At 41.8% G+C, this 25,867-nt stretch overlaps 2 protein-coding genes across 2 annotated transcripts in view; one reads left to right on the top strand and one right to left on the bottom strand.

Moving 5' to 3' along the window:
• ACTA2 (actin alpha 2, smooth muscle) overlaps positions 1-22,730 on the bottom strand; it is a 46,529-nt gene extending 23,799 nt beyond the window's left edge. The window contains exon 1 of the mRNA XM_064144746.1: positions 22,599-22,730. The gene's annotated coding sequence lies outside the window, so the exon portion shown is untranslated. The remainder of the gene's footprint in view (positions 1-22,598) is intronic.
• FAS (Fas cell surface death receptor) lies at positions 7,203-22,389 on the top strand. Its single transcript, XM_064145558.1, has 11 exons — positions 7,203-7,687; positions 8,906-9,119; positions 10,163-10,393; positions 14,738-14,903; positions 15,484-15,618; positions 17,654-17,765; positions 18,257-18,321; positions 18,691-18,768; positions 18,891-18,961; positions 20,584-20,608; positions 21,415-22,389. Exons 1-11 carry the CDS (start codon positions 7,203-7,205, stop codon positions 21,819-21,821), a joined length of 1,989 nt encoding a protein of 662 aa, XP_064001628.1. The 3' UTR covers positions 21,822-22,389.
• Positions 22,731-25,867: the final 3,137 nt, after the last annotated feature.

Raw genomic sequence — 25,867 nt, 5'->3', positions numbered from 1 at the left:
GAAGACAGCAATGCTCTGGAGACAAACATTCAGAGTCCTTGCTCTGAAGAGTATTTGATGTTGCAGAGGATGCCCAACCGCATCTCAGATGTTAAGGGGAGGGATAAAACTTTTCACATCGCTGTCTCTCTGCCCTTCCCCCACAAGTATTTCAAAGCATAGGTGACATTCTAAACCACCAAGAGACCTTGTAATCTCAGTCAGAAGGCAATGCTTTACCTAAGCATGCCAGACTCGCTTGTTGGATGGCATACTAGAAAGAGAAGTGTGGCAGAGCAAAGCAAACTGGTGGAACTAAATCCCAAAAGACACAGTATCTCTTACAGTGTCAGAAATTCTGATCACCTACAGTACGCTAAGGTCTTTTTAAATGTTTCCTTTAGCTTCTCCTCTCCACCACCACCTTCAATAAAATTGTCTTAGTTAACTTCAAAACTATGGTGAAAACTTTTTTTCCTGAGTATTACTCAACATCAAAAATAAAGCCGTCTGGTCTGCCTGATACTGCCATCTTCAGCTCAAAGGCTAAAAGCAGAACTGAAGGCTTCCTTTTACTCATAATTACCTTTTAATTTCAGACATTCTTTTACAGAACTTGCCTCTCTCATCTTCAGGATGAGGATTTATCCATGGATTTAACTGATAAATGCAGAAAACTAATACTACTCATAGACTAAATCAGTCATGCTCTGTCCCGGCAGTGCCTGAAGGTTTGAACACTTCCTCGACTCTGGGGAAAACTGAGCCTCCCCTGCACATTATTGCAAGAGCTTTTACAGTTCAACTGTTACACATCTGACAGTCCAAGTTTAATATTACAATTAAAACAAAATGAGAAACAACTAAAAGCAATTAGTTAGAAAAAAAGGGGGAAAGTGCACCAGCCAACCTCTGAAGCTAAGCTGCCTGCTGCAAATTCTGGATGGAAACAGAGCTCTGCAAAACATTTAAAAGAGATTCATTTACAATATTCCAAGTCCAAAAGTCAGATTTTAAATGAGGTCATGTGATGTGCAAAACATTTGCTAAATAATGCAGCATTCAAGATCTCAGAAATCAATAGTAGAGTGCACACACGGAGGACAGGGACAGGATGGTCCCATGGCTAAAATAAAGTCAATAATCAACCCTAAGACAGAAACACATCTACATTTATGGTAAGGTTATAGTGATTGGCTGCAGGAGCCACCAGGCATCCAGCCAATTTGCTTTTCCAGCCTAAGGAAATGCTCGGTTTGTTTGAAAAACGTTTTGTGTTGGTTGCTTTTTTTCCTGCTGTGAAGAATGCATTGACGTCATCAAACTGAGTCTGCTGCACAAAATCACAAATCCAGGGTTCAAGAAGTTGAATTACAAGAGGAAGGACACACATCTGTTTCAGCTTTCTTTTAGAGTGACAGGAGCTATTCTCAGTTCTCCTTTAGCATCTTTTCCAGAGAATTGCTAGAGGGGACAAAATGATTTGCTATGAGTTTCAGTTTCCACTCTCTTTTATTCCACTCTGTTTTGTCAGGTTTCCACTCGGATTTGTCACTAGCAAGGTTCTTCAGAAAAGCACTAGCACCTATGGCTCCACAGGCCTGTGTACAAGATCACTACTACTTCCAAAGGGAACATGCTATATGCCAGAACCCACTGTCTGATTTGATGTAACGCCACACAGCACTCTTACAATAAAACAAAACAAAGCAACCCGCGGGGTGCTCATAAACTTCTCCAGTCGTGCACTGCTTTCCCACTTCTGTGCCATCCTACCAGCTTTTCCACTCACAGAAGGAGGTGCTTGGGCAAATACAGTATTTTGCTACCACATAATTTGTCCAAGAGCTTTCACTATACCACTGAGGCAATTATTAGTATCTCAGAAAAGAAGACTAACCTCAAGTTGTCAGAATCTGGCCATATCACACTGCAATAAAATAGCCATTAGTTACAGTGATTAAAGACTATTTCTGGTCCTTAAAACACAAGGCAAAGAGTGCCACCCATAGTGGGTGGAGCAAGGTCACCACTTTCACACAGAATCACAGAATTAACCAGGTTGGAAAAGACTTCTAAGATCCTTGAGTCCAACCTATCATCTGACCCTTCTAATTAACTAAACCCTGGCACTAAGTGCCTCATCCAGCCTCCTCTTAAACACCTCCAGGGATAGTAACTCCACCATCCCATTCCAACAACAATCACTCTTTCTGTGAAGAACTTCTTCCTAACATCCAGCTTGAACCTGCCCTGGCGCAGTTTGAGACTGTGTCCTCTTGTTCTGTCACTGGATGCCTGGGAGAAGAGATCAACCTCCCCACCTTGCTACAATCTCCTTTCAGGTAGTTGTAGCAATAAGATATCCCCTGAGTCTCCTCTTCTCCAGGCTGAACAACCCCAGCTCACTCAGATGGTCTTCATAAGGCTTCTGGTCCAGCCCCCTCACCAGCTTTGTTGCCCTTCTCTGGGCACATTCAAGCACCTCAACATTTTCTTAAATTGAGGTGTCCAGAACTGGACCCAGTACTTAAGGTGTGGCCTAACCAGTGCTAAGTACAGTGGAAGAGCAACCTCCCTGGTCTTGCTGGCCACACTGTTCCTGATACAGGCCAGGATGCCACTGATCTTCTTGGCCACCTGGGCACACTGCTGGCTCACGTTCAGTCGGCTGTCAACCAGTGCCCCTAGGTCCCTCTCTGCCTGGCTGCTCTCCAGTCACTCTGTCCTCAGCCTGTAGTGCTGCATGGGGTTGTTGTGGCCAAAGTGCAGAATCCGGCACTTGGACTTGTTAAAACTCATGGCATTGGACTGTGCCCACCCATCCAGCCTGTCAAGGTCCCTCTGCAGGGCTCTCCTACCTTCCAACAGATCAACACCTGCTCCTAGCTTGGTGTCAGCTGCAAACTTACTGATGCTGGACTCAATCCCCTCATCTAGATCATCAAGATAATAACAGCATTAGGCCCAACACTGATCCCTGGGTGATCACTGTTGACTGGCTGCCAAGTGTGGATGTGGCACCACTCACTACCACTCTCTGGGCCAAGCCATCCAGCCAGTTCACAAAAGTATCACCAAAAAAAAAAAAAAAAAAAAAAAAAAAAAAAAAAAAAAAGCCAAAGCACTGAACTATAAAACTGTACTCAGTAAGAGCTGCTGATTTCAGGACTGATACCCCAAAAGCATTATCCAATGCTTGTTACAAGAGTCACAGACTAGAATAGGTTAGAATCAAGGAAGAAGATGCAATGCTGCATGAGGTGTGTATTATTCAGTCAAATACTAAAACTACAAGTCAAAATTAGGTTGTTCCAAACCTCCATTTGTCGTGGAGGGCCTGTAGGCCTGAAAAGAGGCTTATTTATGCCTTGTCTGGACATGTTTTTCTGCCAGGACCCCTGGTTGTAAACAGGTTGTGTAAGCCCCACACACCCAGCTCATGTCTCCCTGGTGTAAGCCCATGTGCTTCCCATATTTGGGAAAGTCCAGGCAAGTGCTTTTGCCTATTGTGGTAAGATTTGGCTGACTGCCAACCTGATTGGTCATTCTAGTGGCCAAGGAGCCATTAATCTCGGCCCACATTCAATAAATAGGGGTGCACAGGTAAACAAAGTGCTCTGACCCTCACTTCCTTGCAGCTTGGACCCCACTGCAGTGATCAGCTGCTCAGACCCCTGCTCGGATGCCACTGCTCACACTCGGAGCCTCACTTGCAGCTCAGACCCTGCATGGCTCAGACGCCCACATTTGGACTCCATTGCACAGCTCCGATGCTCAGAGGCTCAGACCCTCATGCTCCGACTCACTCGCAGCTCCCTGCCTGGGTACTTCCTTGCAGCTTTATGCCTGCCTTTATATGATTGCCTGGTGTGTGCCATTGCCACAGGTTGCCAGGAGCAGACCCACTTGTCTGCACACAGTCGGCCTGAGTAGCCAGCATTAGACCCATGCTCAGACTGCACAGAATCCTGCCTCTGCACCTGGAGATCCTGCCTATGAATTCCCTGGACAGAGCATCCAGAAGGAGCCAGCAGCAAGGTCAGAGACTCACTTCCCCTGAAACCAGAGGATTCCAGCCTCGAAGTCCACAGGCAGAGACCCTGAAGAATTGGACACTGGCACAGGCTGTGACATAGCCCAGAGGGTGATTATTGATTAATAAGAGTTATGAGTAAATGCTTTAATACCTCTGTAAATATCTGTTGCCTCTGCCATAGAGCAGAATCAGTTTCAGCTGGGCAGATAGCATATAGACCCCAAGCGGTATTTACCATGGAGGAAAACTCCTCTCTCTGTTTATAGTTTGAACTGTTTGCTAGTTATTAATAAGTGTCTGTAGATATTTTATCCTAGAATGTTTTCATAACCATGTAAAGAATCCTTCAATATTAATATACAGCAGTTGGGAGTGGCAAGAGTCCAGAACATTGAGTTTAATAAATATATATTTTTATATAATATTATCTTGCCTCAATTGATTTCTCCCCTCCACCAAATCCAGCATAGGAGGCAGAATACCCCTCCATGACAACATTGAGGGAAGAGAGAAGAAAAACAGAAAAGGTTTTTCTGTTTTTAAATCAAACTGTAGACAAAGTGAAGCAAAATTACTCTACTTTGGGCCTGATAAGATTAAGCGTTTGAGCTTTGCCACTCTTCCCTTCAAACTTCAGGTTATTTACAAAACATGAGCCACATTAAATGTTTCCATTTAAATATCTGCAAAATATATATTCTGTATTCTCTGCTATTTTCCTCTCTCTTCATAGCCAAACCAAGGTGTCCAAATATAACATTTATGTCCCGTAATTTACATTTTAAGGCAAACTTACCTACTAAAAGACAAAGTCAGTCAACATATACAATGCAAAGTTGATGGGAAAGCAACTGTAATGAGGAGTTCATAATTCTTTTCAAAATGAACAGCTCCTATATCTGTTATATTAAGGTATCCCAGTGTAAGTCTTCCATGCAGCTATTGTTTTTGTAAAGTGTATTGCAAGCCAAAGGAGATGAAACTGCTTTGGCTAAGTTACACTGCATTAATCTAATTGCCCAATGTTAGTACAAAAGAACTCCAGTATGCCAAAACAAATCTAAACCAGGTATTTTGAGTATATTGATAATTAAAAAAAAAAAAAACAAACACCTCTATCACTTTAACAATGAAAAAAAGTGGTGGGAAGCAAGTCAGAGCTTATGCTTTTACCTTTCCTGTAATTTTTTCCTCTGGAATACAAATATGAATTCAGTATTGTGAGATGAGCCCAACACAATGTACAAGCCTCTGGGCTCTCAATCATGCTTTATTTCACCTCAACAATTTTTTTTCTTCACCTAGAGAGATTAGTTAGCCTTCTTAAAATCTTAGCAATTCATAAACTTATGCTATCCTTATGGAGTCAGTTTCTCCAGCTGTAAGTAGGCTTCTGCAAAGAGAAGAAAAAATTCGATGCCAGTTAAGGCATGAATACAGATTCCAACTCAACAACACTCAGAGCCAGAACACGCATGTGTGTCCAGAATTATTCCTTGTGTGTTTTTGCAGCTATCTAGAACAGAACTTCCTATGACTAATGGATACAGTGCATACAGAACAACTGTAACAAAACCAGCAAGCAAGCAAACAGATCAAAACAGCACAATAAATAAATTTTAAAAAAACTTCACTGTAATTACAAAATCTTACATTTTTAAGGGTGGAACTGCAGAAGAACTAAAAAACAGCCAGACTCTCTGTTTGTTACATGTTCCTGGAGTTTGATCCCACCACCGTCAGACCCTCTTTGCATGTTAGGAAATGTGCAAGGCCATCTGCTGGCAAGAAAAACGGTGCTACGCCTTGTAGTCCTGATCAGAACTCAGCAGTTGACACCCAAATTAAGTTTTAGATTAAGTCACTTTCACCGGCCTGAAAGAGCTGCTGTAATCCAAAGGAACAGTGCAAAACCCAAACAGCTACAGTTACTAACTACATGAGGTATGACTCCAAGTCAAATACAGACACTATCGTTTAGATAACAATCTGGTGTCCTCTCAAATGTTTTCAAACCTCCCCACCAACACAAAAATACTCCACCGCAAAATAGATGTATACATGCAGTCACCACACCTCCGGTGGGGGTGCAGGGAGGAGCGTAAACCACACATGCAATAATAGGTGTTAGCTGCATCAACAGAAGATACCAGATAATTAGGGTAAGAGGCAGCACAAGGCGTTACTGAATGCTAAGTGATGCCTGCTGAGTGCCTGGTCATGGCTAGATTTTGGGTTTAGGACAAACCACAGTCCTCACGGTGATGAATTTGGAAACAATTCTACTGAGCTGTGTGCTGCAGCAGCCATCCAGATCCAGACAACGTTGCTCACAGTCCCTGCTACACACCTACCCACACGCAAATTTCCGCTAAAATTAGCAGCCTTGGTTTGAGTTTGGCCAGTAGGAACTACAGACGTGTAACACAGCCACTGCACCTAAGAGTGGTGCCTCACTCCTCATACTCTGTACTTGCAACCAAAAAGCAAAAAGATGATTGTTAAAAGATAGTCCAGAGACAGCATCTCTAAAAACGTGTCAACAGTACACTCCATTCTGTCCGGAAGTGCTTAAAGCACCTGAAGTATTTAAACCAGCAGCTTTTTGTGTTTTGAATGGTGATATGAACTTAGCTTATCTGTATGGCAGCTAAAAGTCAGACCAGCAGCAAACCTGTAGGTTTCTGCAAATCTGAGTCATAAACCACTGAAAAAACGGTGTTTAAAATGTAGATGCTAGCTACAACCATGGTCTTCACAAAGCAGCAACATCAAGTCAAAACGTGATCATCAGAATGCATACCAGTAACTGACACCATCACATTACCTATGAAGGAGGCCAGACATAGTAGCATTTCAAAACCACAAAAAGCATGCAGGGAAAACTGAAGGACTGACTGGAAATAGCTACAAAAGAGAAGTCACAGGCTTGAGCAATCCTTCTGAGAGAATGGCAAGGGGCAGCATCTCCTCCTGGTGCAGCGAAAATCGCCGGTTCTTAACGACTGCTCCACTCCTACAGACTCAGGACTCCCTGCCTCAAGCCTGTTCTTAGCAGTACTAAACAACTGGAGAATTTGCCCCGGTTGGGAGGCGATTGCTCAGTCCAGCAGTCAAAAAACATCAAGTAAATGCCTCGTGCCATGCCCAGCCCAAAGCCTGTTTGCTTCATGACGTCAGGGCCATGCCTGGTACTCGCCGGCTGCCAGGTGGGTACACCCGACCCCGCACAGCCCGAACACTTAAGATCCCCGTGAAGAGCGTGGTGCCGCTGACACCCGAAAGGAGACAGCGTCCCCTTGCCTCCATCCTACAAAAGGGAGCTCAATGCATGCGGGAAGCAGAGGCTGCCCGCGGGCAGAAGTGTCCGTCCCGCACCTGCGGAGTCGTGCGGGGGCAGAAGTCTCTGCCCGGAGCTGGCTCCCGACGCTGCAGGCACCTGCGGGAGAGGTACAGCAGTCCCCCTCGCTACCTGCCGCTGACCCCTCACCACCCCGCAGATGCGCTCCGGGCCGGCTTGGGGCGGGCCCCCGCCGTGTTTGCTAACATGGGAGGAGCCGTCCACGCCGCCCCGCTTCCGGCTTGGCGGCGATGCGGGACTCTGCTGAGGGCCGGCGGCATGGCCTGGGGACTCCTCTCTCTGCTCCTCGTAAGTGTCTGCCCGAGCGGGTGAGCGGGACAGACTGCCGAGAGCCGGGCGGGGTGGGCGGTGGGGCCAGCCCCGGCCGTGCGGGGCGCGGGGTGGCGCGGCAGGCGGTCGGGAAGCGCTGGTTAGCTTGTGGTCGCCTTTGGCCGCAGCTAACTTTTCTTCAAGATTTCAGTTAATTAATTTAGGCGAATCTTGGGTTTTCACCTCTTTACAAAAACCAACACCTTTAAGTTCAGACGCTTTATGATTTTACAGTCACTTCTTAGAATGCCCGGTGAAAGGAAAGGGACGGTACTGAAGAGCAGAGGGAAAGAAAGAAAAAGGGCATGGATACAGGTGGCTGTCAGACACACTGGCTCGTGTGCCGTAGCTGTAGGGTACCCAGTGGCATCAGCCCGCAACAATCCAGGGCTAGCCGGGGACGCTAGCCAGGCGGGTGGCGCATTCGTGCAGAGCACCCTTGGAGTGGGCTGAGCAGCTGCCTGGGCAAAGACCACGATAGTGAAAGCTGACTTGCGCCACACCTCCAGGATCTGTGACCAAGTGATCTGGTAAAGCAACATAAAAGTGAAGACCTTTGGCAGAGGAGTTTTGAACCACTGCTGGCTGGCAGAGTTGCAGGAAAAGTTAGTGGAACAGGCCCAGCCCACTGGGCTGAGGTGTAGCATTTACTGGAAGTGATAGGACATCTCAGCTGTCCTGGTTTGGGAGTTACCCACACACACACACAATTCACCCAGACTAGACTCAGTCGGCTGGAAGCTGTATTTACAGCATAGCACAATATACAAGCAGATATTTACAATATATTACAAATATATATAGCTATATATAGAAATAACAAGTTTAATACAGAAACACAACACCCCTCCCAGAAATCAGAGTCTCTGGGAGAGGCTCCAAATCACCCTTCCACCTTCTTTCCAACCCTTTACCTTATCCCAGAGTCTGCCTTACATGCAAGGTGAGCTGGAAGGATCGGCAAGGGAGGATAGAAGCAGAATGATTAGTTGGGTTATAAAGATCCAGGCAGAGCAGCAAAAGCCCTGGGAGGAAAACACAGACACCAACTCTGACAGATAGAGAGACGCTATCTTATTTATGTTTGTGTCCTTTTCACAGCCTGTAATCTAATTTTTCTTATTGAAATATTCCAATTGGTCTCAAACTAGCACACCATCACAGAGCATGAGTCCATACAGCTTCAGAGGTTATGTCACATGTCTGTCTGTCAACAGATACGTTTGCAAACACTCATTTGGAAGGGCTACTGTCAACAAGGACAGCAGTCAAACTGTCAGCTCAGCAGTGCTGGCAATGCAGGGATCTCCACTGGTGGAAAAGTGCTTTAGGCCAAATGGCTGTTGTGGCAGCAGGCTTCTGGGCAGGAAATCTAGAAACAGGCAAGTGCAGATGTCTGAACCCGAGCAGCTCTGCTCAGAGAGCCCAGAGGTGGGATAGCAGGCCTCATGCAGGTGGCAGCTAGCCCCACTGCACAGCAGGGCTGAGACATGCCTGGAAGTGTGGATGCAGTACACATTGCTTCCCCAACCTAAATTCTCACCTGTTTGAGCGGGAACTCACTGAAGTTCACATTCAAAATCTTTACTGTGCGGTTACATTGCTAACGAATGCAGTTTGCTCTTGGGGGCTGGCAGGTTAAAAATCAAGTGTTAAAAGTGTCTCGGGTTCTGATTTGATTCACTGTATAACAGGAAGGAGAATCTTTAAATTGATGCAGAGGATTATATCCATGCTTCTGCACAAAGCACCAGAGCAAAGAAGGATTTTCACCTGCTGACGGAAGAGTGTATCAACTTAGTCCTAGGCAGGAGCAGCAAACAGCTGGCAGAAGTGTCTGTCTAGCTACGTATCTTGGAACTATACAGAATATAAATCTAATTTTTTTTTCACAATATACATTAATAAATACTTCATTATCACACCTTGCTGAGAATAAATATAATTTCTCTTCTTATTTGCTTCGTTTCCAAATTTCAGTACCCCTTAGGATGACTGCAGCACCCCCACATTCTTTTTTTTTTAATGATATTGGGGGTTTTTTTATTAGCATGTCGTTCCACTGCTTATAAATCAGTAAACCTGAGGACTATTTGACATGGTAATGTGTTTAAACCAGAACATGAAAGTTGTTTGTTGAATGTGACCTCAATTTTGCAAGGAGTTCCATGTTGCGCTGAAGTAGAAGCAGCTGCAGGCATAGCCATGCAAAACAGCGATGGCCTTACTTAGAAAAGATTTATCTTTACCCTGTAAAACAAGCTGCAAGACCACGTACTGCTCACAGACACACTCTAAAGGAATAGGGCATCTGAAGAGAATGAAATACTACCTAAATGCTTTGTAATGACCTGATGTGACTACAAAGCAGACAGTTGTCTGAAAATTTCAGTGATAGGTCTTTTGCAAAAGGACTCCTGCGTTGCTGTGCTGAGCCTTCTTATTGTCCATGCATTTAAATGTATATGCAACAGTCCCAAAGTCGTGTGATGACCCAAAATGCAAGTGAAAAGTGTAAGGGCCGAATTCTGGAAACGTTTGTCTACTCACCTTTCCAAGTATCTGCTCTTATCTTTGAAGCAACTTACCGAACAAAGTGTCAACGAGAAAACTGGACTGTGTCACAAAAGGAAAATGGGGAAGAGCTGCTAAATTTCTGTGCCATCAAGCTCTTGCTCAGTCTTAGCTACAACACCAAAAGTGAGGTGGGATCTGTTAATACTGTTCCAATTCTCCAAAATTGTGTAATACTTAAGAGGCATTCACTAGTACTGTATGCTTAAAAAAATGCAAACACAGTGATGCACCCGCACCCACCCCCCATCATGTTGCTGTATTTCACATGAGTTGGCTGAGATGTGAAATAGTAACAGGTTGAATTTGGACAGGGATTGTTTTAAGACACGGGGCAGTAACTGAGGCTTCTAACTGTCACAGGTATTGAGAGTTGAATCTCACTTGAAATGCATCTCACTTTAAATGCATCTCACTTGAAATTTAAGAAGCTCGGAGTGCTTCTTCTTGTAGGGAAATACCAACTCCTATTGCTGGACTTCAGAAATTGGAACTGGTTCTTTTCAACCTTCTCATAAGATATTTTAGAACATGAAATGCTATTTTCAGGAATTATCTTGGTGTTAACTATCAACTTCTACCTTCTACAAACAAGCAAAACAAAACATAGTATTATAAATACTCTAATACAGGAAGGATCAGAGACCTAAGAATCCCCAAAATGACACACGTTTTTAAAGAAAGTAAAATTCCTGTCACTCTGCTCTGGGAATACAGAGGGAAAATATGTTTTAGAAGTCTCCTTAGCAGATGCCTGTTGGTGAAAGCATTTTGAAGGACTCTTTAGGAGTGAAAGAGAGGGAGGAGGTAGAAAGTTCTCTTAAATGCCTGTGCATTTAAGGAGAGAAATTAAACAATTTGAGCTCATGTGATAATTTGGATTAGTTCTGCTCCTATTAATGGTTTCAAATAATTTTTTTTCTCCACTGACTGCTTAGTTCAATCTAAGTCTTTAGATATGACAGCTGTTTTGTAGGTTAAGATGACAAAAGTAGAAGAGCGCTTCCCTCAGTGAGTCATTTTAGGCTGAAAACATACAGCAGTTGTTTGAATGCACACATCATAAAAAAGTACCTATCACCCCTGGCTATGTAAAAGCCCCAAAAGTGCTTCCTTTCCATTACTAGCACTTGTTGCTCTGTGACAACAAGGAAAGCAGTTAAGGTATGTGTAGGAAGCTAAATGACTACTGACTTCTTTTTGACTATAAGACACCAAAATCTTTATATGACAAATGGATTGGTTTTAACAAGATCCAAATCCAAGTCAAGAAAAAAAAGGTTGAAAAGCTTAGGGCATTGCTATGAAAAGTCTGGAGTTTTCCCATTGTCCCTGGTACAGTAAAGCAGTGCACATTGTCTCTGCGAGCAGAGCTGATGTAGGTGTTCGGGGCTGCTTAAACATCAAGTTCTGAGAAGCGATCCCCACTTCTTGTTAAGTTTACCAGGAAGTTCTTCTCTGCAAATGGCAGCAGAGGGCTTTCGTCAAAACCTGTTAATATTTCTATCTCTCCCTCACAGTGTCAGCATAGCTCATCCGTATAAAAGCATTAAACAGGGCTCCAAGAGGTTGGTTTGTTTGTTTGAGGGAAAGCTGTGTCTGTGCAGACACTAATTTTAGGTGTTCAGTAAACGCATGCATTGTAAAAAAAAAATCAGCCAAGTTTCACTGGTACTAGTCATTTAGAAAGATGCTTCCCTCCTTCATTAGATCCCATTTTTTTGCATGGGCATTTTGTTTTTTCGCATGTGCTCTGTGCTTTCCCAGCGCTCTTTGGTTTCATCCAGGCAGTGCGTGTCCCCTCCAGTGTTACCTTGGGACCATCCTCTCCCTTGGCCTAGTCTGAGGTGTGGCAGAGGAGCAAGCAGTGGAAGTGGCAAGGTTTCACTCTCCTTTGGGGAAAGCCAAACCAGGCTGAGTATCTATGTCCCTGACTACATTTGAGTAATTATTTTTGACTCAGATGTCATGATTTTTCAACCAGGTGCCAGTATTTAGTAAGACAATTCTCCGAGCCAAAAGGAAAACAAGTAACTCTAATTTGGTACATGCATTGAACAGTTTCTGTTAAAGCCTTGTGTTAACTCTAGCCTTTTAATATCATTATACTGAGGTTTGGAGAAGAGCACTCTTCAAGCTTTGGCAGCAAAGGAAGAGTCAGAGCACTTGAACAGAGGAAGTGATGGGCTGAGCATTGATACCCACGGTTTCTTAAGTGCTAAACTGTTTGGTTTTTTTTAGCAGCTGAAGCTTCTCCTTTGGTTGCAAAGAAAAGCCTTCTTAATTTCAATGTAGCAACTAATATTACATAAATTTTAAAGCAGATGGCTGCTAAGGAAAGAAAATGCATTGCATTTTCTCATCTCTGAATAGACTAGAGAATCAAAAGAAGTGGCTACTTGTAGAATTCAGCAAACAGTGGTCACATCCATTACTTGAATTAACTAGCCACAGATAGTACTTCCTTCACTTTAGAGGCAGTCCCATTTTTCAGTAAATTAATATTTAAGAATCCAAGTGATTTCACACGAGGAGAATTAATTAAATCAGCCATTAATTATCATCCTCTGGCAAGACAGTAAAATATAATAAAAATAACCAATCCTTATATTATACCAATACCTTAAATATCTGTGTGCCTTGTTGTTAGCATTAACAGATACAGTCAAATTTATATTAAGCTGCCATTCAAAAGTGTTCAAAGATGGCCAGCCATTCAGAATTAGTGCCTTTAAAGTATCCAAGACAAAAAGAAATCATTGTAGTCAAGGTGTCTTGCATGCTGATTTAAAATGTGACTGATTCTGTGATTGGTAGGACTGCATGCGGTGTGCCATCAATACGAAGATTTGGTAGTTGTGTTGTCTTGTACCTCATTCCCCACTAATCTCCTGTCCAAAAAAGGCACCCTGCCAGCCCTCCTCTCCTTCACAACTTGGCTAGTTCTTTCGTTTTGCAAAGGACAACAGCATTGCTCTAGTTCTTCCCAGGCACCATTTCCCCCATCCTCAGCATCCTTCACACTGTATTCCCAAATCTTCCATAAAATGCAAACTGGTATGTTTTTTAAGAGGAGCAAGAACAGTGAATGCAGAGTTCACATTAAATATTAAGGCTTCAAACTCTTGAAAACAAGAATTGTCTTCATTTTTTTCTGTTACAGCTCCACACAGATAGTTAGCAACACGCAACAACTAAAAATAAATTATGAAAATGTTCAAATCACTCCAAATTATTAGCAGAGACTGGGTTAAGTAAAGGCAGGCTGTCCTACAGAACATCTCTAGGAAGAATTTCAGCTACCCAGGAAGCAAGCATTGCATAATGCCATTTTATAGACATCTCATACTTAAAGTATGCAAAGCATGTACAGAATTCCTTATGAGCTATTGCCAAATTATAACAGATCTGTTCTTCTCACTTTCCTACCTTACTCCCAAATAGTCCCCCTTCCTTCCCCCCCCCCCAAAAAAAAAAAATGTGGGTTTTCTTTATTATGATGAGAAGAGGCAGGACAGTGACAAGTAATAAAGTTAATACTGATTAATAACAGGAAAATAAATAAAGCAATATGTAATTTAACAGAGCATTCAAACAGATTGATCAGAGTGCAAAACTGAAAGAAGAGTGATACTTCTTTGAGGAATATGTAGGCATCATCTATTAAACAGGAAAATAATTGGAAACCAATGTGAGAATAAGATCAGGTATTTTGGGCTGCAATTAAAAAATCATTTTTTTTCTCTTTTCAAAGATACAGTAAAACTATTTCATTTACAAGCAACAGTAGGCTGGCAAGAAATTAAGAAAGATATCATTTGAATTAAGGATGTTCTCTGTGGAAGATTAATTATTATTAAGAAATGCACAGTGAACTGAGGCAATCATAGAATCATAGAATCAACCAGGTTGGAAGAGACCTCCAAGATCATCCAGTCCAACCTAGCACCTAGCCCTATCCAGTCCACTAGACCATGGCACCAAGTGCCCCATCCAGTCTCTTCTTGAAGACCTCCAGGGATGGTGCCTCCACCACCTCCCTGGGCAGCCCATTCCAATGCCAATCACTCTCTCTGTGAAGAATTTCCTCCAAACATTCAGCCTATACATTCCCCAGCACAACTTGAGACTGTGTCCCCTTGTTCTATTGCTGGTTGCCAGGCTGATTCCAAGAAATACCGGAATTTCCTTTGCTTTGCACTATAATTAGACATATGTAGACAGCTGTTACAACACAATGTTCAAATGACCAGTACCTGTGGTGATAGGCTTGGTAGCATTGAATCTGTGCAGTCATTGTCCATTAGTTCTGAAGTAATGGATGACTTTTAATGAAGGGGTGGACATCAATATGTTTAGCAATAGTGAAACCGTACTGACATAATTCTGTGGTAGTAGTAAAACACAGCCTCAGTAACCTTCAGTCCTTGACAGATTTTATGTATATATAAAACCTTTCTATTTTTCTATCCTAGGTGGTTGTCATAATTACTGGAATAGAATGCAAAAATAATACTGATGCTCTAATACCCAGAGTATACAAAAACTCAACTATCAGGAGGATTATTGTTGAGAGAGAAGTTACTTGTAACCAGGATGAATACAATTCTAACGCCGGGTGTTGCAGAAAATGTAATCCCGGTGAGTGTCATGACATGAATTCAGTAAGAGTGGAAACTACAACTTGGGCAGTTGCTTTCTGGTGAGATATCCAAGAGGCATGCTTTGGTTTTGTGGATGGAATGCTTCATTTTATCTGTATCTTTCTCTGTTACAGAATGTTGGACACTCAGAAGTATTTCTTGCGCTCGGTGTACCAATATCTTTTCACTACAGACAGTAGTAGTTCTTACATAATGTGCTTGTCAAGAATTACCAGAAATTACCTACACACCCTAGAAAGAGGTTAAAAAATGCAAGCACACAATTTTGTCCTGCAAGACACAATATATTTATTTTGCTTCCCAGTTTCACATGGTCTCTTTTGTTTGCTCAGTTCTAAACTGGAGGAAGATGGGGGTGGGGGGATAATCAGATCTTCCATATGTGCAACTTCCCTGAAAAACACACATATGTAAACCTAAAGAAATGAGCTTCTGTCTATATTTGTAAATATGAAAGAATTAGGGATTAAAAAGAAAAGTCTGATCCAAGTTTTAAAGATGATGGCTGCTGCCCAATGGTATTGTAAATCATAATTCTTGTTTTTGTGTCTTCACAGGTTTTGTTAAAAATATTGACTGCCCAAAAGATATTAGCAAACACTGTGTTCCCTGTAAAAATGGAATGGAGTACATGGATCATGCCAATAATGTGGACAAGTGTTTGAGATGCTCCTTATGTGACAGCATATTCGGTATGTCTATAGAAATAACAACTCCAGCAATTCTTTTACTTTGTTACAGGAGTTGACTAAAAAGTCTCAGCCAGCCCTGAATGGTGGGTAACGAGCAGATTGAAATGTTTTAGCTGTAGCACATGCAGTTCCCTTTTGTCAAGCACAAAACTGAAAGAAGAACAGGCTAACTGGTCAATCATTTCTCCTTATATCTAACATCATCCACCAAAGCAGTCTTGGCAAAGCAGACCCTATAGAAACTCTTAGGAAGAAAAGCTCTCTCTTTTGCCCTCTATTTAAAGGAAGAGAGATGTTGTGAGAAGCAGAGATGGTAGAGTTCCCAGTGGTTTCTTTCATACTGTTTCATGTCATTAATAATATTAAATTGCTGGGGGTGATGGAGTGATGTCTGTTATACATTCAAGATGCTGTGCCAATGTAGGGTCAAATTATGACAGCATTCCCTACTGGGTCAGACCAGTGGTCCACCTACCCTGCTATTCTGTAGTTGGCAATGGAGGCAAGCACTGCTGCTCAGAGAAAACAAACAAACCTGTTTACTTTCTGTGGTCTTTTCCCTATGAAGCCTACCAGCATCCTCAGCTGTGGAAAGGGATGGTTGGAAGTCTGTCCCTACCTAACCATTTTAGTGTCTGTTTATGAGTCCTTTGTGTGTGAGCAAGCTGGGAAACACTGGGTTCTAGAAATTAAATATCTGTTGCATAAATACTCATAATAGGGGTTTTTTTACATTCATTAAACTGAATTACTATCAGTTCCACCAGGTGTCCTGTAGTTTTAAGGTACTTGAACTTATGGAATGATAGTTCTACATTACTCATATCCAAAATCAAGTTTAGCAAGGGGAGAGACAGCTCTTAACTCCAATGTGGTCTATGATTCAGTGCTTTCACTTTTCTGTATCACCTCCATATGCTTAGAAAAGTATCCTGTCATTAGGAAGCACTTTTGGCTTGGTAAAGTTGAGTACAGCAAAACAATTCTGTATTTTTTGTAGTGCTAGAAAGGAAACTATTAAACTGAAGGGAAAAGTGTGATCAATCATAGAATCAGCCAGGTTGGAAGAGAACCTCCAAGATCATCCAGTCAAACCTATCCCCCAGCCCTATCCAGTCAACTAGATCATGGCACTAAGTGCCTCATCCAGTCTTTTCTTGAGCACCTCCAGGGATGGTGACTCAATCACTTCCCTGGGGCATGACCAGTCACATTATCTTGTGAGCAATAATGTAGTTGAGGAGAATTCCATTGAAAACATTAGAAAGCTAGCACTGAAGTTCCATGAGAACCATTCTTAGGACTATTTATGTTTTGTATTTCCATGAATGGCTTCAGCACTGGTTTCAGAGCAGAGCCTCATCAGATTTTGAATGATAACATGGCCTCCCATTACAGCAGGGAGCTGAATGTAATAAGTAAAAAAATCACTTACATTCTTACATGCTTATGAAAATAGCTTTCATAGTACATAGATACTTGCAGTAGTTTTTAATGCAGAAATTATTTTTTCACACATAGAGATAGCTTCATCATATACACTAAGGAGAGAAGAAAATTAATTCACTTGATTTGATTCTTAAAACAGGCAATATGTGTGTTTGCTGAAAAGAGTGGAATTCCTCACCATCGGAGATACTCAAGATAAAATGTGTTGTTGAGGGAAGTTCTTTACTCCCCCTGACAGCAAACAGGTTGGGAGATGGCTGTAGGATATTCCAGGTTTCCTTTTGGCTTTACACTTCTGAATGGGAAAAAGAAGCTGACAACCTTTGGCAGTGCTGAGCAAATGAATCTTCTTTTAGTGAGTAGTTTATTGTGTGCTCATTTTTTTGAGCTCTTGACCAGCAGAAGTGTCTTTGCCATTGCCATATTTCCAGCAGCAGGGCTCCTTATAAAACAAATGTTCTCATAGCTAAGCCTCACCAGTGCCAGCAGTAGAAAAGCACTTATTTGAGGACAAGAGCTTGTGAGCAGAGGCCTGGCCTTAAGGCTTACTTTTTCAAACTAACAAACTTCAAGGTATTTGTTGTAGGTTTGGTGGTTGCAAGGAACTGTACCCAAACACAAAACACAGAATGCACCTGCGCAAAGAACCATTTTTGTAGTTCTGCACCATGTACTAGCCATTGTGATCCATGTACCATGTAAGTTTGTGCCTTCATTGTTAAATGTGAAATGGTTAAAATTCAAAGTTAACACATTTTTCCAGCCAGTTTCAAGACAAAAAGCTAAAGTAATGTATAACCTGGAGGAAAACATACTACTAGTCTTCCTTTGCACACAGCTTGTTGATCTGACTTAGCTCAGGCAGTTGATTGAGCATCCATGCAGCCTTTGTAAAGGCACGTAGAAAAGTTGGTACACGTCCACTAAGTCCCTATCTGCTTTTCAAAAAGATGTAATGAAGTTTTTGATCTTTCCTGTTTGTGTGATCTGCTGTTACATCTAGAATACTGTTTCCATGCCTTTTTTCTCTCCTGTGCCTTCCCATAATTATCAAATTTCAAACTCTAACCTACTCATGTATGAAGTATTTAGCTAATAAGATGATGATAAGATTTGGATTTGATTTCTTAACAGAGTTTATAGAGAGAACAGCAAATTCCGTGACAATTTTTGTTCATGTTTTCTGCAGATGTGAAAGTGGTACAATTGAACAAGAATGTACTTCAACTTCAGACACTGTGTGCAAAATGAAAGGTACCATTTTAAGACTCGGCATGGTCCAGCATCCACTGTATTTTGAGAGGCTATTGAAATTGTAGTGTTCTACTCAATGGCCCATAGTGATTCCTGGGAGTTAAGGACAGCTTGTCTGCTGGGCTCTGCACTGACCTGCAGAGCATGATTGCTTCCCCTCCCACCACCATCACTGTGCAGATGTTGGAGCTATGACTCCTTCTTAGAAGTGACACTCATGATTGGTAAGACTTCAACAAAGATGAGGCTTTTGACATCATGAAATCACAGAAAGGCTTTTATAATCTAATGCAGTCTTGTTTAAAATTTAGAATGTGCTGCTGCACTGTGTTTATTGACTTCTGTGTAACATTTCCAATGTTTCAACAGAAACAGGAGTGCCATGGTGGGGCACTGCTTTGATAATTGTGTTATTGCTACTTGCAGTGGCTGGAGCAATATTCTTGTGTAAGTAGTTCCTTATTCCTGTGATATTGTGACTAGGATCTTCTGTTGCTTAGTCATAAGTAATTTTGAATTCTTGGAGTTCAGAGGAGAAATATACTCTATCCTATATTTTTCTGTTTCAGACAAGAGAAAACAGAAGTGTTGTACCAGCAAAGAGAACATAGATGGAGTCCTCAAACAAGAGGTTTCTTATGTGAGTATAGGTCACAAAATCTTCAGCTTCTTGCAAGGAACTTTGTTCCATTTAAATTATGCTAAAACTCCCAAGTATGTGCTTACCTCTCTCCTATGACATCAGTGAAGTAAATTTCACTCTGATGACTCTTTTGGGAAAAGTAAGGGAAAGTCTGCATTATTTCCTCAGGATTTGTGGACATTCTTCCTAAGTTACATGTCCGAGATCAAAACTTCTCAAGTCATTGTGATGGTAGGGTAATTAATTAATGTGAGATGATAATTTTCCAAAATTAATATTGGTTATTAATTTTGATATTCAGGAATCTTGCCTCCACAGCCACTAATTTTAGTAATAATTGGTTCTTTGCATGCTCATGGAAAAATTATGCAGAAAAATAATATAGGACCTAGAACGTTTAAGAAATAACTAGCAAAAATGTAAACATAATTGAACTGGAAGAAGTTCTTGTCGTCAATATACCACTTGCCCACTAGATGGACTCAGGTTGCTCCTTTCTGCTTATGGCAGAAGGCAATTGGTGAATTACAAGAGGCTTTAAGTATTTACTCACAAAAATTATCTCCCAACTCATGGGGCTAGCTACAGCTTCAGACAGCACCCAAATGCTTTCAGGGAATTCTGTTGATGTCTTGTTAGCCTCTGAGGCTTCTGATTCTTCCCAGACTTCACAGGGTGCTGGGGAAAGGAGGCAGACAATCTCTGACCTTATCCTGGTTTGTCTGGACAATCTGTGTGTAGGCAGGCTGCCTCGCAATGTGCATTTCTGGCACAGATGTGGCTATGCAGATCTATTACATTGCGGCATTTAAAGCCTGTTCCTGGTAAACTTGAAGCAATCAGTTTCCAGAGAAACTAGTCCAGAGTACAGGGACTATTATTCAACAGAGCTAACATAGCTTAGCAAAACATAATGCTGCAGAAGGCAATAGCAGAGTCACTGCCAGAAGCAGAGAGCAATGACAGTAGCAAGCACGAATACAATGGCTGAGCACATTGTGTTACCTGCTAATCTCTTTTATCAATACAACCTGAGACTAATGGGCCTTTGGAGACAGAATAGCCAATCACAATGGCAGTTTGCCAAGCTTGACCTTATTAGGCTAAGCCATCAGCTTGCTTTATCCAAATTTGGGAAAAACTGCACGAGGCAGGCACAAGCCAAGTGTATGTACCTTGTTTACCACAGGATGTGAAGAGGAGCAAAACAAATCTGAGCAAGCCAGAGTCCTTAAACTCAGTGGCTTCAGGTTCTTTGTCCTCTTTCCAGTGGTTTCTTCTCCCCAAAACAGAAGGAGGGAGAGCAGAAAAACATGTCTGGGTAAGTTAGGACATGTATAAGCCTCTTTTGGCCTATTCAGGCCTACTATGACAGTCATGAGGCCTCCACTGACCACAGGGCACTTGTGTCCATGTATACTTTTAAGCAACTGCCATAGTGATGTGATTCCTCAAGCTCACTCAAGTCAAAAGAGGCCTTTCCATCTGATCAGGGGAATGGTGGAGAAAGCTAAATGAGAATTACCCAAGTGTCATGGAATCCGTTTATCCTCTTACACAAGGTGGTTGCTTTGCAAAACTTGTTTCTACTAATTTCTCTCTTGCTTCTTTTTTTTCAGGAGAGCATAGCCCTCATGTGCGCAGGTAAGAGACAAGTTATTTCTCAAAGTTGATTAAAAGGCAAAAACCCAAACAGGCAGACATGTCAATCCTATGCTAAGGAAAGGATACTTTTCTGTCGACTTTGCCACTGCCTGGAGCTGTCATTCTAGCACACCGTGAACACTTTTTAAAGGAGTGCCAGTTTGTATTGTGCTTGTTAAGGCCTTTACTGGTATCATTAAAGTTTTGCCTAAGGAGGAATTTCTGTTGTACAGGAAGCAATTACTACTTGACAGCCAGTGAATTTCTGTTCTGCTTGTGGTGCAGACACTAGGAGGCAGCATCTAGATTTCTAGCATCACACATAACGATGACAGTGCTGTGGTCCCGCACCCAGCAGTGGGATCATGGAAACACAAACCTAATTTATGTTCAAGGGCAAATCTACACTGGTAATACACCGTTGGAAAACAACATAACCTCCAGAAACATATCATAACAAAAGACCTAACTTCTTCCGGGACCTTTCCCAGTAATATTCTGAGCAAAACAGATACATGAGGGGATTTTAATGATAGAGGAAGGCTAAGTTACAGAGGGAACTGACATTCTATTCCAAGCAGTAGAAAGCAACGTGGACACAATCCTAAACATCTGACTTGCCTAGCATTTAGTAGGAACAGAACTGCAATATCTTATGAAAAAATCACATATAGAACATCCTGGGTCTTGAATACCTGAAACTTAATCTGTACTGGATAGGAAAAATATCAACTCTGAGTGCAAGTGATTAAAAAAAAACAAACAGTGAAAGTGCCAAGACCATTAATTTCTTTTTATGCTTCTAGATACTGACCTGAGCAGTCATATTGCTGGTATTGTGGAGGAGATGACACTCCAAGATGTCAAAAAATTTGTTCGTTATCACAAAGTACCAGAACCTGTCATCGATCAAACTATTCAGGATTATTGTAATGATACATCTGAGCAGAAAATTAAGCTATTTCAAGCCTGGTATCAAAGACATGGGTTAAAAGGAGCCTGTGGAACCCTAATAAGCAGCTTGAGAAAGTTGAAAATGTGTACTGCAGCTGACAAAATTGAGCAAAAGCTGAGGGCAGCTGCTTCTAGCTGTCAAGAGAGGAGACAGTCTTCTAATGACAATATTGAGCAAAGCAAAACCTGCACTCAGGAAAATAGAAGCTCTTTCACTGATAGTGCTAACCTTATCAAAACCTGTTCTAGTAGTTTGTAACAGACATAGCACAGTCATCTGCAAAATATTTCTGACTGAATTAATATTTGTATAGTAATACAAATAAAGGTTTTAAACACCATTTTCATTATCAGTTCTATAAACAAGGAATAATTACATGTTTTATAACAACATCCTCAAAAATGCTTTAGATTGTTTGAGTCAAGTTTTATAGATTATTTACTTAAAGGTTAAATATAAAAGTCCAGCTGTAGGATTCATTACAAAAAGAAGTAGCAGTCATTTGAAGAAAAGGGTTAATCTCGATGTATATGATCCTTATTGACTTAATATCATGTTTTGCTTACATTCAAATTGTGGGATATTGCTTTTTGGAAGTGAAAACTCTGGAGTGCAGTCTAGAAAGTATACCAAGAAGAATACTTGAATAATTGTATAATATACACCTGATAAATTTGAATACAGATGTTGCTGTGTAATTAAGTTCTCCCCTCTTGTAAATGTATTTTGTATATGTGTATATATTTGTGTGTGTGTGTATATGTGCAAGTTTTCTTTGCAGAAGTTCCCACTGTTAAGTAAAAATTATTTCCTTTCTTCTCTGAAACGATTGCAAGCTTTTTTTAATGCTAAAACCCTTCAAAGAAGCAGGAGCTGAAGCAGCACACCAGAACCATGATAGTTGGAAGCAGCCTACAGAAGCTGCATGTATGCAACACTGATTACACTGGCTTTTCAAATGCAGAAACTGATACAATCAAAACACCATTGTAATTAAATAACAATCCACATAGCACATGGCTTCTGTCTTCTTACCAGGCAACATATTTCAGCAGAAGGGGAGAAGCTGGAGGGAGAGGTTTGATCTTTCCTGGTTATGCAGCAAGCATCACTTTTTTCTTTGACTCTGCCATCAGTTCCTTGGAGAGATCCTCCAGGCACTGTCAAGGTTCAGCCAAAACAAGTGAGGACTTGCCTGGACTTGCTCCCACCTGCTAGCCAGGGAATACTATGTGGAGTAGGGCCTAATTGCTGCCACCTGGCCCCAGGGCTGTGAACAGGGCAGGAAAGGCCTGGCAGCAGGGTGCTAGGCACTGCAAATTAAACCCTGGGCAATGCCAGGTGCCCACACTTGTGTGGGGTTCCTCCAAAAGGTCACATTGCTAAAAGTGAGGTTCCTGGGATGGTAATGTGTGGCCCTTGAAATCAGACATAAATCTGTGCATGACACACAAGTTTGAAAGGAAAGGCAGGACTTGGATTAGCTTCAAATACTTTACACCTTTCATAGGCTTGACCTGTCAGAGGTCTGAAGGACAGATAATTTGTTTTGTTGCAAGGCTGAGACCTGATTTGGGTTGTACAGCTCTTCCCAAGCTCTCAAACACTAAATACATGCTAAACACTCAGAAAAACCACTAACCCTTCTGCAATTTCCTGTGTCTAATCAATCAGCTTGCCACTACTACTGCCAAAATCCCGACACTTTGCCTCCTTTCAAAGGAAAACCCCCGAGCTGCTGTAGCTACATGGTTTAGTAGCCCTGCACCAGACTTGTGCACCTACAGAATGATTATGGCATGGCATTGTACAAATGAGATGCATCTGCTGCCTGTGTACAGATCTGGCATACTGCAACAGAGTGCTGCTCATAGCCATGCTTTCGGCAGGCTCTGCATATATAGGAGAGTGAAGTGTCCCGCTTTCAGCAAAGCAGCACAACAGTGATGTAGGTTGTGCCATCTCTCCTAGGCTGTAGTTATGTAGAAGTGGAGGCAAGACAAGAAGGAAAGCTCCATGCTCTTACAAGTTCTCATGGACAGGCTGTTCCTTGTACCACATTCCACCCATCCTTGTACCACATTCCACCCAGGAGGACATAAAGGTGGTTTAAAGGTATGTTGGCAGGTACTTGGCTTGAAATTTGGCATTTCTTGGTTTCTGGCATTATCTATTTGAGTGAGGCATCTGGCTACCATAAACTAAGGTTGTCCACCTTTAAGGGCTTCTTTGGGTCAGTTATTATAACTCATCTGAACTATGTAGAAGTACCAAACCACATAAATTTGTGGCACTGAAATATGATGAGAATATTTTTCTTTTATCATACTGGAATTCCCCGACCTCAGTATAATGAAGATGGTTAAAAAAGAAAAGTCCCTGAGCAATGAGTCATATTCTCCTTAGGAGATGTCTGCAAACCTGAACCCAAACTGCCAGTAACTGCAGTGGTTAACATAAGTGATATTTTTTTTCTTAACTGGAACACTGTACATCAAATTGGAGGACTGATTCTACTGTGCAGTTGGTTCTCCAAAGATGTGTCTGTGTCTACACTGCAATCAGCAGCGCAGCACAGAGCTGTCTGATCAAGCTTAAAGTACTTGGACCAGGGACCAAAAGTAATTTAGTTCTGCCAGCCCACAGTAACACAGGTTTCCATTGCCTCTGGGTTCTGGTCTCATTTTCAAACTAAGGCTGCCCAGGGAACTAGTACCGGGCTGATTATAGAAGCACTGTTTCACCCTTCGCTCTCACTTTTCACCGTCAGAAGGAAACTCCACACACAGTTTCATGCTGATAAGGCAACTGCCACTACCTTAGCTACTCACCAAAATACAGTTCCGGTATGCACTGCACACTGCACTTTTGCCATGACCAGTCTCTTTCTCACAAATCATAAAGCTGGGTCATAGGCAGTATAAAACAACTCTTTCCTCAGCTCTTGGTAGGGGAAAATAAGAAACGAAAGCAACAAAATTACTTTGAAAACTGAAACTGTACACTGCTTCATAGAAACAAAGGATCAGAGATGCAAGTAGAAACTGAAATAGAAACTGGCTCACGGAATCACTTGCCACATTTTGAAAAGCAGTTTACAAAGGGGAAGCTCCCTCTTCAAGAAGCCAAAACTTTGCAAAACACTCACATTTGTTGTTGGAATAGTAAAACCGAACAATCACTATATGAAAACAAAAACAAACCAAAACCAACACTAGAAGAACAGGAACAGGGAAATAAGAGGCCAGAAGGATGATCTTACTTCATTCCCTTGCATATCAGAAGTGACCACAGAAGCAAGGGGTCAGTTTAGAAATTCCACAGGTTGTTCTGATGTGTACATTCAGCTGCAAACTATAGAATAAATCCTGCTGTCCCCTGAGCAAACCAAACACCTGTGAGAAGGCTGGAACAAGATCACTGTTACAGGGCGGTGCCAGAAGAAAGCGGGAGAGGTTCAAGGCAGATCAAGCACACAGAATTACTGCATTATGAATGAAATTATTTTTCAAGTCACCCTACAGGCTGCCAGTACTGGAGAAAACATGGCTGAGAAATGAAGTGCTGAGTCCAGGGAGTATGAAATGTTTCTGTGCAGATCGCATGACAAGCATGTTAAAGTGTGAGAGACCTGTGGGCTTATTTCCTGTGTGGAGGAGAGAAAGGAAAACTAATACAAATTTGTGAGAGGAATAACAGGATTATATTGGGAAAATCCTTGGAGTTACACAGTTTTCTTGTTGTGAAGGAAGATGCTGCTTCAAAACACACATTCCTTTTTTACTGTTTATCAATACTTTGATTCTGGACTTGAAAGGGAAGCTCAAATTCCTGCTATCCGATTGCCAACAAGAGAAATGCCCACAATGTGTAACTGGCCTCTAATATGGTGCTGTGGTTGAAAATGATGAGGGATGTGGGAACAGTCATAAAATTTAACATAGTCAGTGTTTTCTGGATTTTTTTTTTTTTTGTGGTTTTAGTTCAAGTTCCTTTCCAAACTGAAAACAAGACTCACAAGGAAGATAGAGTGCTAGAGGACCCTGTCTTGTAGCTTTATATAGAGGTCTCTCTCCCCAAAAAAAGCTAGCAACTGTGTGTGATGGTTTGGGTGTTAACACCCTCCCCCTACTTTGGAAATCACCCAGACTAGACTCAGCCAGCTCTGGAAATTGAATGAAGCTTATCATATACACCTTAGCACAATATACTAGCAGATATTTACAGTATATACAGTTATATACAGAAATATACAAAGTAAAAGGTAATACAGAAACATAACAATGCTCCCAGGAACCTGAGTC

This window comes from Pogoniulus pusillus, chromosome 6, assembly GCF_015220805.1.
Source record: "Pogoniulus pusillus isolate bPogPus1 chromosome 6, bPogPus1.pri, whole genome shotgun sequence".
Classification (NCBI taxonomy): Eukaryota; Metazoa; Chordata; class Aves; order Piciformes; family Lybiidae; genus Pogoniulus; species Pogoniulus pusillus.
The sequence above is the reverse complement of the archived record's forward strand: the minus strand, read 5'-3'. Positions and strand labels throughout refer to the sequence as shown.